This window comes from Ovis aries, chromosome 4 (assembly GCF_016772045.2).
Source record: "Ovis aries strain OAR_USU_Benz2616 breed Rambouillet chromosome 4, ARS-UI_Ramb_v3.0, whole genome shotgun sequence".
Lineage (NCBI taxonomy): Eukaryota > Metazoa > Chordata > Mammalia > Artiodactyla > Bovidae > Ovis > Ovis aries.
Genome location: NC_056057.1, coordinates 94,974,813 through 94,987,536, shown reverse-complemented (window position 1 = coordinate 94,987,536; position 12,724 = coordinate 94,974,813). Strand labels below are relative to the sequence as shown.

The 12,724-nt window shown below is 39.5% G+C and overlaps 1 protein-coding gene across 14 annotated transcripts in view; it reads right to left on the bottom strand.

Moving 5' to 3' along the window:
- AHCYL2 (adenosylhomocysteinase like 2) overlaps positions 1-12,724 on the bottom strand; it is a 188,652-nt gene that overhangs the window by 38,407 nt on the left and 137,521 nt on the right. For 7 of the 14 annotated variants that reach the window (XM_060415120.1, XM_015095379.3, XM_060415127.1 and 4 more), the window contains 3 exons: positions 9,376-9,487; positions 1,514-1,657; positions 962-1,062 (listed from right to left, as the gene is read on the bottom strand). In XM_060415120.1, coding sequence (XP_060271103.1) covers positions 962-1,062; positions 1,514-1,657; positions 9,376-9,487 — 357 coding nt within the window. The remainder of the gene's footprint in view (positions 1-961; positions 1,063-1,513; positions 1,658-9,375; positions 9,488-12,724) is intronic. The other 7 variants (XM_060415121.1, XM_015095380.3, XM_060415126.1 and 4 more) reach the window with 1 other exon arrangement.

Here is a 12,724-nt window from a genome sequence, read left to right as displayed (position 1 = left end):
TTGTACCCAAGCACTTACATACTAAAATATATTATCTTATTATAAGTTACTTTCCTTTTATTCTTCTTTCATATTTCAGTAAGGTTTTACATTTATTTTTTAATATTACACGTACTTACCTATGTTATGTGTGAATTTCATTTCGAGAAATATGGGGGCACTGCAAGCTATTTTTTAATGAAAAGGGGTTCATTTAATCTGATAAAGGTAAAAATTATGGATCTAAACTCATCATGGTAACCACAGTTCCCTGCCAGGACTGGTGAGGCATGAGCATGTGATCCAGTTCTGCTCAATGACATGACAGAGTGTTCTGGAGGACCTCTGGGAGAAGTTTCCTTGCTCTTGGGAGAGAGGAAGAAATGGTCCTTCTTCCTCTTCATGTCCATCTGGGATGGCTTGAAGAGCTGTCACCATCTTGCTATCAGCCTGAGGATAAAGTGAGCACAGAGAGAAGGCAGCTCCAGAAGAATCACAGACAGGTGAAACTGGAGCCCTGAGAGCCTTCCCCTGAAGCCCACCTTGCCACTGGACTTCTAGCTATGTAATGTCATGCATTCTTTTATGCATAATCCAGGTTGAATCAGGTTTTCTCTTATTTGCAGCTGAAAGGAGCCTACACAGAGATGCTGGCTAGAAATGACACTGGAAGGGAAGGCAGGGACAAGCAGTAGAGAACAGTGGAGAAAGAATAAGTTTGGGAATCAGATATGTTAAAGTTTAAATCTTGATTCTGTGGTTTACTAGCTGTATAACATTGGACAAATTACTTCAACTCCCTGAGCCTCAGCTTCTTCATTTATAAAATGGAAACAGGAATATGTGCTTTTAGAAGGCCATTATGAGGGTTAATGAACTAACACTCATTAAGCTTTTAACCTAATGCTTGGCATGGTGCAAGCCCTCAATAGCCGGTGGCTATTATTAACTATTGTTAGGTGGAGAAAGGAAAAGGACTCACAGCAGTCTGAGCAGTGATGTGTGTGCAACCCACAATCTTGGCACCGGCCAAAGGTTTCTCTCCTTGAGCTCTCTTCCGCAAAGCCATCAGTGCTGGCATTTCTGAAAAGACCCAATACATACAGAGCAATATTAGAGAGGGGGGATGAGAGTCAAAGAATAAACAGAAAAACAGGTACTCTCTTAAGATAAGACCCTTCCCGATCAGGTTCTCTGTCATACTAGTTTTAGGTTTTTCAAAGGATCAAGATGCTGATTTTTCTGTTATAAATCCTCTGGGATTTTCAGAGGTAAATACTTCAGTGTTTGATCATGTGTCAGTCCCCTCATCTAGTCTCTCTCCCCTCTTCTTTGTACGGGGGTTCCTTCTAGACCCACTATAGTTTACTCCCTCTCTACAGTGTTTTCTGGACTCGTATCTCTTTTGTTATAAGTTTCCTTCAAAATCACACTGACATTTCACAAACTACTAGACCCCAGGATGTAAAAGGGAATTAACATAGACAAAAAGACACAGGCAACTCAAGAAGAAAAAGGTGGTTGCTTTCATTACCTTGCTCAGCAATTTCAATTTCTCTTCGTCCAAACTCTGCCTGTTTGATGTTCTTGACACAGAAGTCACTGTTCCCCTTAGAGTTCTTTTGCTGTTTGTCTCTAGGAGAGGTCTCATCATCAGAGCTATCTGTATATGAAGCCGCTGGAAAGACAGAATAAAATACCTTCAGGGGAAAAAATGGCTTCCTCCCTAACCCCAAACCATGGAGTGAACTGAGGCTCTTTAGCAATCAGCACCTTGTAAATGTATGTGTTTAGGAAGCAGTTAAGTGGCACTGAGGAACTGTCTCAGTCATCACCTATCCACAGTCATCACCTGTAGAAAGTGCTATCCACAGGTCAGAAAAGGAAGCTGAGAGAGGTTGCCAAAGATATTCCTCCTGGGTAGCATTAACTTAAATTCTAGGGCTATCTTCAGAACATGCACAGGTTCTTGAAAATGAAGAAAGAGGCTATTCCACGGTAGCAACAGGTTCAAAGTCTTAATTCAAGATGATGGTGATTAACCTATGGGTTTATGGGATCCTAGCTACCCTTCTCTGTTTGCTGCCTAAACACTGATGTAATTTGTGTTTTAGTACAGTAGCTGAACAGATAAGACCTAGAAAACAGGGAACCCATGAGAAAATAATTAAGAACCACATAAAAAGTGCTTGTCTGACAAAACAGAGCCTTCTTTTTCAAGACTGGCTCTGATGAGGCTGAACTATGCCTGTAGACCCAATTAGACATTGACAATGAAGTATTCAGTGTGTTCTCCCTTCTTGCTGGCCTTAGTAGGTCCAGCATTAGGCATTTGAGATTCCCAAAGAAGCAGATAAATCCTCCTTCAGTATAATTAAATGCTCTAGTGACTAAGCCATTTAGCAATATACACTAGAGGGTGGAAGGTCTAAGACTTCTGACTGTGGCTAACAGGCAGCTGTTCCTCTTCCCACGTTTGAGGTCTTTTTAGTCTTCACAGAATTCTGTAGTTACTGATCACTGGCTGGATGATTTGAAGTAATTTCTTTCTTTGATTTACATTTAAGTTCCTGAGGATTGTTTCTTTCTAAGTAGTCCTCAAGGTTTTGGGGTGGGGGTACATAAAGCACTGTCTATATAATATAAAGCATTACACATTTCTCGATGAGATAAGAAGTACCTCTTTCACTTTTATGGGGAGAAAGTGGCAAAAGTTCAGAGCTCCTAGGGTTGCCTGATCTGCTTATATCCAGAGAATTACGGCATTTCTGGGATTTCTAAGCAAAGGGTCTATCTCTGGGAGGGCTGGAAAAGGCAAGTCTGACCTTGCCCAGTTAATCAAGCATGGTGCTACATAATGTCTGGGCAGCAGGGACCCAAGTGTCTCTCTTGGAGCTGGAAAACTGCCCTAGAGCAAAGTCCTAACACAAAGCAGCAAGAATGAACATGGGCACCAGGGGAGGTGAGAGAATCAGTAAATCCCCAAAGGGATTTTTGTTCTTAAAAGGAGCTAATCTGTACAAAAAGTCTATGGTTCTCCCTCCTAGGGAGTAAGAGCTCAAAGTACCTTTGGCAACAGAGCCCAGAAACAGTTTCCTGGGCAGTCATCTGTTTCACCAATCAATACTCAGAAATGGCTTATGAGTTAGAAGCTTAAGGGAACCAGGCTTCTGCCCCCTGAGAGAAGAAAGATAAATACAGCCATCCTAATCCTGATCTAAGTGTATAGGAAAGTTGCTTTTGAAAGAAACTGTTCACATTCACAATATCCTGAAATGTCAAATCCTTTTCCAGAGCCATGATGATTTTTATGCTCTTTATTTGTTCTGGAGTCAGAGAAGCTTTGCTCTGGTTCTGGGTATACAAAGCAGAGGTGATAACAGAATGTGGTGGCTAATTCATTCATGTATTCAGTCTTGCACTCAATCAATTTTTATTGTGCATCTACTGTGTCTCCACAGTCTAAGCGCTGGAGATACAAGATGGATATGGATTGTCTTTGCCTTCACAGGGTTTGCAGTCTAGTAGGTGAGTCAGACATGAAATAACTCATTACAGAATTAATTATTTAGAGTTCTTCTTTCCACATGGTTGCAATATGTGCTATGAAAAAGACTATATAATAGGCAGACATGATTTGTCAGAGTCATGTTGTTGAGAAGATTAAATAAAATAACATAAGTAAAGTGCCTACTGCAATACTTGGCATAAAGTAATTCAGCATGCAGTCAATGATACTTGATATTATTATTGGGTTTTGTACATATTTTTAAAGCACTAGTTTTCCAGTGCGTGCATGATCAGTTGTGTCTGACTCTTTGCAATCCCATGGACTGCAAAGGCCTGCCAGGCTCTTCTGTCCATGGAATTTTCCAGGCAAGAATACTGAGTGGGTTGCCATTTCCTACTCCAGGGATCTTCCTGAGCCAGAGATCAAACTCGCATCTCTTGTGTCTCCTGCACTGGCAGGTGGCTTCTTTATGCTTTTACTCACTAACAAATATAAAATCTTTCAGGGTTCTTACTTAGCTTTAGGATTTTGAATGGGAAAGGAATGACGTACATACAATACTATTTAGCAGTTTCTTTTTTTCTACCTCCGTCATCTATCAATTTACCCAAGTAGCAGGTGGTTGGCTGGCAGTGATGATAAAGGTTGAGAGTGAGGTCCTACTCTATCTAGAATAGCTCTCCTCTCCTATGCCTCTTCGGCTTTTAAGGATGAGCCAGGTGGGAAAAGTCAACCAAACAGCAACAAAACCTCCAAAATTCTCCTTTTAGAGAAGTACTCAAACTTTTTCCAACTCAAAGAAAAAAATTATTATACCATTTCCCTTTTCTAAAAGAAAAAAAAAAGGTATTTTCTTTTCTTAACAGTTGTCAACCAGTTATAGTTCAACCACTGTTTTTCTTTGAGCCAAAATGGATTTGTTTTCAAAGAGCCCTTCACACAGATCTTTGTTGTCTAGACTGTACTAATATGTGAAAGCAAAATGGCCAACAGACCTGGACTTAGAGAGGGTTATTTTTGCAAACACAGTGGAAAGATTATTCCTGAACTAGCATAACATTTATTTTTTGGATTTATAACTCATTTCTGCCAGTATATTTAAAGTAGCATATTCATGAAAATAGTTGAGATAGCATTCAAAATTCTTCCTAGGAAAATTTAGAGAAATTCAACACACATGTACACATATGCTTAAACAGTTTCTAAAGCATTTGTAATTGTCAGCACACTCTGAAGCCCAGGGTCATAATTTAATTAAAAATGAACAACTGATAAGAAAATAACCTAAGTGAAGTACAGATCTGAGACCTAAGCTTTTACTTCACTTCTGATTGGCTAAGTGACCAATTTTCAATTTATCCAACCGCAAAATAGGAGGTATAACACATCCTCTCTCTCCCATGCTCTCCCTTTCTCCTAATTCCCATCAGAAGACTCTTATGAATAAATGAGATAATCACAAAAGAAGGGTTCAGTTTCTAGGTGGAAAAGTAATACAAAGTACAAAATAACTTTATCATGAGATGTTTTGTTTCATGATATCTCAGGACCAAAACATAACTTGGTGAATCACTTATCCACAACTGACCCCATGGAACATGCATATATATGTTCTGTGGCTTAGACTGATTAAGCCTTTCCTCCCAGCAGCTGTGATATTGTGGGTTATTGCCAAGAGAAGAAGAGACTCCTGGTCAAATTGGTCCTATTAGATTATTTTAAATCAGGTAGTTCCTCCTGGGCCCAGTCTAGTCACTTGGTAACTGAATAATAGTAATGACCTGTGTGTCAACGTGCTGCAGATTTCACTGATGAATAACTTTAGAAATATTTGAAAAGCCAGGTTAGCAACCAAAATACAGAGCAACAAAACTCTGTTATTTGGAAAAAATCTGAAAATATTTCAAGCTTTAGAAGAACCAGTTACTGTGAACTAAGGGACTTTAGTCCTCTTTCCTTATCCTTAACCAATTAACTCACTGCAAAGACAGCTTTTTCAGAAATATATCACCGAGAATCATTTGACTTTCCAGAAAAGTCGCTTCTATTCATTTTTTTACAAGGGTTTTGCACTTACAGAAAGTTTTTAGAAGTCGTTTTTTAATAAAATAATTTCAAGGACTAATATAGCCCTTTTCAACATGGGTTCCACTAGAATTAAGCCCTATTGTCTTGAAGCATCCATTGAATATATGAATAAACTTCTCTCCTATACTTCTAGAAGGGAACTAGTTATGAACCATCCTTTTCTATGTTCTGCACTTCACAGGAGGAACCCAGTTGAAAAGGCTGGAAGGCATTCCTAAATAAAAACTTAATATTAGGATCATTAGGAAAGGAGAGTGGGCCACAACCTTAGTAAGACTCTAAGTATCTTCAGCAAAATAAGCACTTTGGATAGGAAGGTACCCTTTTTTGAAATGTCATAAACCTTCTTCTAACTTTTCACATACATAGAGTTTACCAGAGGTCTATTTCCTTTACAGGGATGTCAAGTAGTATAATAAGAATGTCTCTGGACACCCTTCCCCAGTGTTTATTTGTTGATCACCTCTCATGTATCAAACACAGTTCTAAGTGGTGGGAAGAGAACAACACAAAAGAGATAAAAATCTCTGCCCTCGTGGATCTCATATTCAAGTAAGGGAAGAAAGACACAATAAATTATATGTTATATGATAATAAGTGCTATGGAGAAAAACAGAGAAGGAAAATTTGATGACAGGGAGTATTGGGTGGGGTGACTCTACAATTTTAAAAGAGTAGTCAGGATAGGCCTCAATGAAAAGATGATCTTTGATTAAGAACTGAAGGAGGCAAGATACACAGTGAGGGTATTTTAGAGCATTCCAGGCAGAGTAAATAGTAAGTGCAAAGGACTTAAGGCAGGAGAGTGCCCAACATAACAAAGTAACAGTTTCAAAATAACAGAAGGACAGCACAACTGGGGTGAAAAAATAGCTGAGGGAGGAGGGAAATTTGGAAAATTAGAGATGTGATTAGAAATATAACATGAGGGTCGATGGTATAAGGCCTTGTAGGCCACTGTAAGAATTTCAGCCCTTAAGAGTGAGACTGGAAAGCCATTGGAAAGTTTTGAGCTAAGAACTGATACGACCTGGCTTATCTTTAAAAAAATGAATCTGGCTGCAGCATTGAGAACAGACTGAAGAGGGGCAAGGCTGGAACTCAGCAATTCAGTTTTTAGGACATGGGAGGGTTGAGATACCTGTAAAACATCCAAGTGAAAGGACTGAACAGGCATTTGAGTATCTGGGGCTAGTGTGCAGAGAAGAGATTTGCGCTAGAGATAAAATTTGGGAATCAAACACCAATACGTGGTATTTAAAACTATGAGTCTGAATGAGTTCACCTGAGAAGAGATAAACAGAGAAGGGAAGAAGTCTAGTCAATCCATCTTTGGGGCTTTAATAATGTTAGTTTCTATAGTCAATTAAATTATAACATAGGCTGAAAATGGGTTCCAAGTTCTTATTGACATGCACTTGCATTTCTTCTCATATTTAGAAAGCTGTGAGTAATTCTGTTATTCCTGGCTTTTTGTCTGATGAGTATGAAGCTTTTTCTGTATCACCTCATTTAACTTTCCCATTGCCTCTGCTACAAGCATTGTAGGCGTCAAGAGTTTTCCCGGATCACACAACAAATCACACATTGATCAAAGCCTAGAAACTAGGTCTGTCCTAACTTCCAGTCCAAGGCTCAAGGCAATAGGCAGCCCCATCCATAGTTTGTTTAAAAGGGTTTGACAGTTGCTCATGTGGAAACAAGACAAGGTAACAGTGTGTGTGTGTGACACAGCTGCAAAAAAAAAGGAAACATAATCTTAGGTTTCATTCTAAAAGCACTGAGTTTATGGAAACAACACCTATTATAGATTATTTTGGACTATACCTAGAATATTATATTCATAGGCATATATTTTTAAAAGGACACTTAGTCTGGAATATAACCAGATGAGGTTAACCAGGACAGTGGGATGCCCCCCAACTCAGGCAACCAAAAATGAGGATTTTTATTTCTAAGCAAAATCTTTAAATCTCAGAGGTTGTATAAGAACTTATTGGGAGCAAAACTATTAGATTAAGCAAGGGTCACCCTATGATCTAAAATGCTCCCAAAGAGGCCGGATAGCCATTTGTCAGTGACACCACCAAGGCAATTCCCGCATTCAGTGGGAAGTGAATAACTGATCTTTATTTTCCAAGTTCCAGGATGGTTTGATTCCATGCTCCTGAACTTAGTATCCTTAAAGGAATACATAAGGTTTTACTACAGAAATGGCAATGTCACATAGTTCAACCTAAAAGGTCTGACTTTTCCAGGCTGACATGAGCCAGTACCACTCACCAATGAGCAATACCAGGCAAATATATGTTCACTTAGAAACTAAGGGCATCAAACTCACTCTTCCCTATGTACATCAGTTCAGTTCAGTTGCTCAGTTGTGTCTGACTCTTTGCGACCCCATGGACTGCAGCACGCCAGGCCTCCCTGTCCATCACCAACTCCTGCAGTCTACCCAAACTCATGTCCATTGAGTCAGTGGTGCCATCCAACCATCTCATCCTCTGTCATCCCCTTCTCCTGCCTTCAATCTTTCCCAGCATCAGGGTCTTTTCAAATGAGTCAGCTCTTCACATCAGGTGGCCAAAGTATTGGAGTTTCAGCTTCAACTGAAACTACCTACCTATCCCTACATACATAGATACTTTGTAATTATCTTCCCTGCATATGGGGGTTCGGTGGGAAGGTTTTCTCTGCAGGAGCATAGATGGAAATACCGATCCAGTATGTAGGGAAGAGATTGAGATGGAGTTAAAATTGAGTACTGTTACTGTTTAATTTCAATTTTTAGATAACATGCACAAACTCAAGTGTTTAACTTGTACATACTTTTTTACAATTTACATTTTCACAATTATTACAATTTCCAGAGTTTTATTACCTGGTTCATGAATCTTCAACAGCTATTAAAAATTATTTATTTAATTATTTATCATTCTGCTGGTTCTTTCAGCAGAATAAGATAGTTACAAAATTCAGTAATCCCTAGGGATTTACATTCTGTGCTTTATATTATTCAGTTATGTGGGTAAAAACACAAAAAAAGAAATGCTAATATTAAGAGTGTAAATAACAATTTATTCAACCTAAAAGTTACAGTGTCTCAAACAAGCTTTCTTCAACTTTACAAATACCACTTTCCTATTTGTGTGAAAAACAAAAGTTTAGGTCACGATTAAAATTTTCTAATGAATATTACTATTTATAATGTAAGAGGTAATTAGGGCAAACATTCAGCTTCCTACCACATTCCTACTTAAGAGCAAAACAAAATGGCTCCAGATTAGATCAGACACATACTAGGCACTGCTGCATCAATGGTTACCGGTGACAAGGGATTCACAAATTCATACTCATCTGACAGTAAATGGTAACTCAGGCCTAGGATCCGTGTATTGGACTTAACTCACTGCCAAGGAAGGAAGGTTGGAAGGATGAAGAAGCCCTCTTTCATTTTCAAAGAGTAGAAAAAACACAAGCGTTCACACATGCTGCTCAGTGAAGGCCAAGGGTGAGCAACATATCCTCACCCTCTGTATAAATCAGACTCAGTTTCCTTAATCACCTTCTTTTGTCTTAACTGGAAGAGCATGCCTCTATTAAGCTCCACTCTGAATCCCCAAGAGAAACCTAAAGATTACACCTAGAATTTTGGTCTAAATTTCAATTGAGAATGAACATGTTTATGCCAGAGCACAGGCTTTGATTGCACCTAATTAGCCTTAGATAGACAGGAGGGTCCATTGATCATACTTAATTAGCCTCCACAGGTGGGTCCAGAGCAGTTCAATCCTCACCTGAGCTGTAGCTGTCAGTCGATGACTGGGAAATCGAACGAGACAGAGAGCGACGTCCAATTTTGGTGGGACGTTTATTGAATTCTTGCTTCTGGTCAGCAAATTGGATCTGCTAAGAAAAAGAACTCTAGTTACATAAAGGAAAAGAACATCCATTTTGAGATACCAAATCAATGCTTGCATTATAGGATCTTACCTTCCCTCACAGATGATCTATTTGTATTGACCCACATATGGAATCTTAAGAGACTCGTTGGAGAAAATGATTTTTCATTCTTCTCTGTTTCTATCAAATTTAAATCCTTGAACCACTCTCTATCTGTCTTTTACGATAAAAGGGAGAATGGGATATTCTGATTAAAATAAACGGTTAGAAAGTTGAGTCATACTCAGCAATCCTTTCTATAGTTTCACTGAAAATTAAAGCTGGAAAGAATCATTGAGACTATCTATTCCAATCTTCAGGCTTTCCAGGTGGCTCAGCAGATAGAATCCACCTGCCAAGCAGGAGATGCCATAGACTTGGGTTCAATCCCTGGGTAGGGAAGATCCCCTAGAGTAGGAAATGGCAATCCACTCCAGTATTCTTGCCTGGAGAACTCCATGGACACAGGAGCCTGGCGGACTACAGTCCATGGGCTGCAGAGTTGGACTCAACTGAAGCTACCGAGCACGGACATACACATTCCAACCTTTTAAGATACGAAACTATAAGATTAAGAAAGGCAGAGTGACCTGCCTTAAGATACTCAGGAAACAGTATGGTATAACGAAAAAAAAAAAGCTTTCTATTCATACAGACCTTTCTGGAACTGCATTCAAACCCTGGTTATGCCACTCATTAGCTGTATGATGTTCATCAAGATATTTTGTGACCCCCATTCTTCTCACAAATACAACAAAGATGAAAGTATTTCCAAAGTTTTAGAGAGGGTTATACAAACAAGGCATGTAAACTGTGAAACTCAGCAGGAGATTCAGTTCATCCCTGGCTCCCCAACTCCCACCACTACAAATTTTCTGTTCTCGTAACTCTTGCAGGTAGTCACTTGAGCTTTTCAAAGGCTTTCTAAAATGCATCAACCAGCTTTTCAGTACTAATAAGTAAACAATAATTTATTATTTTTAATGTTTGGTATCACAATAAACTAAAAGCTACAAGGTTGATAACTTATTAACTATAACAGATGTAGGAGTAGATAACTAGACTGAATATGTATAAACCTCAATACTCTGGAGGCTACATTTTGGACAATGTCTATGACTTTCTTGAAATTTTATCTCTTTCTCCTACTGTTGGAAGTTCCAGCTGATACTTTATAACACTTTATAAGTCAAAGTTTGTATCATTAAGCAAATATCTTTTCTTTTTCTACTTCTCTAATTGAATGTTTGCATAACTGCTTAGATTATTCTGGATCCAACTGGCATGGAGGTAGGGAAAACCAAAGATCTGCCAACTGATTCTGCCTTTCCTGATAAAAAAGATGGTTGCAACAACTATTGGCTACATTTCCTGCAGTTAGAGGTAACTATCAGACCGAGGCCAAATCAATTAGCATGCCTTTTAGGGGAACTCATAGCATTGTCACAGCTACTGTTGTTCAGGGCTGTTTGACTCTTTGGATTGCAGCACGCCAGGCTCCCCTGCCCCTCATCATCTCCCGAAGCTGTTCATAGCTTTAACAACCATTAAAGCCTGCATACTACTTTAGAGTTTGCAAATTGCTTACAGCAACAGGAAAATTCACTAGGTTAGAAGCATTTCCCAAAATGAAAAATAGTGAAATTTATTATTTTACTAAAATAGCAACTTATTCCAAAAAGAGAAAGTGCTCTTTCTGTGCACTCCCATGGAATGTACATGAACTCCCATGTACTTCTATCATTGTACAAACTAGGCTCCATAAAGGCAGGAGCTATGTATATTACTTACCTTATATCCTCAGATACAAACCCCTGACATAACAGTCAACCTTGCATCAAAACAATGAACCTTACCCTATCTTCACAGTCTGTACTTGACTGAATATGAAGTAACCATAAATCAAGTCTAAAGTTAAAAAAATTAGGAGGAAAACAAAAGTCAAGAAGGGGAGGAACGTGAGTAAGAAGATGAGGAGGGGAGTATCACTCAAGCTCAAAACCTCGGCTTCCATTTCACCAACCTTGTTCAAGACAATGATATATCTTTATTCCTTTTTAGAAGCCCATCAAGGAAAATGAGTCTTCATTGACTTTCCAAAGGCCACGATAAGTCCTTAATTTCAGCAGAGCCTACTTTTAAAAAAGTGGGACAGACAGACCAGACCCTGCCTTAGATATATACCACCCCCTCCCACCCACACACCACTAGTGGGGGCCACTCTACTTCTCTAGATTTGTAGGATTGGAGACGGTGGGCACAAATCCATCTGTTGTTTAGTCACTAAGTAATGTCCAACTCTTTGTGACCCTGTGGACTGTAGCCTGCCAGGCTCCTCTGTCCATGGGATTTCCCAGGCAAGAATACTGGAGTAGATTGCCATTTCCTATTCCAGGGGATCTTCCTGACCCGGGGATTGAACCCCAGTCTCTTGTGTCTCGAGCACTGGCAGGCAGAGTCTTTACCACAGAGCCTTCAGAGAAGCCACATACTCATTTACCCCAACAACATAGCCATACAGCTGCACCATCATCTTAAACCAGTTTCCTTAAACTGAGTTCTCTCCTCTATTAAGCTCCTCACTATTAACAAGTACTTCCTCCCACCTAGGTCACGTTTTTTTTGGCCATACCTTGCATGGGATCTTAATTCCCTGATCAGTGATGGAAACTGTGCCCTCTGAAATGGAAGTGCAGGGCTCTAATCCCTGGCCCCCACTAGCCCACCAGAGAATTCTTGAGTTCAGGCTATTTTGGGGCACTAAACATTAGGCTGTGTAGGCTTTCTCCACTCAGAGACATAGGGGTCTAAAGCTTGTTACTTGTCAGACACTACCTCAAGTTTCTTTAAGACAGAAGAACATTAGAAAGAGGCTAACCACTTATATAGAATAAGCTATATAATTTCCCCAAGAAATAAATGTTTATCTTTTATTGACAACCCGTCATCCCTGGTGCCCACCTCCCATCAATAGTTTAAGTGCCGTTACACTTTTCACTCTTACTTATAATACAGTAATCTCCCTACCCCAGTTGGGGTACCCTGGTAGATTCTACCCCTAACTCTTCTACCTTAACTGAAATCAAAAAGTCCTTTACGGGACCCCTCCTCGTCTGTTTCAGAGAAGACTGACTCATTCCAACAGGCTTCAAGGCAAGGAAGGGAGAGAGATTGTAGAGGAGCAGCTCACCTTATGCCAGAAGA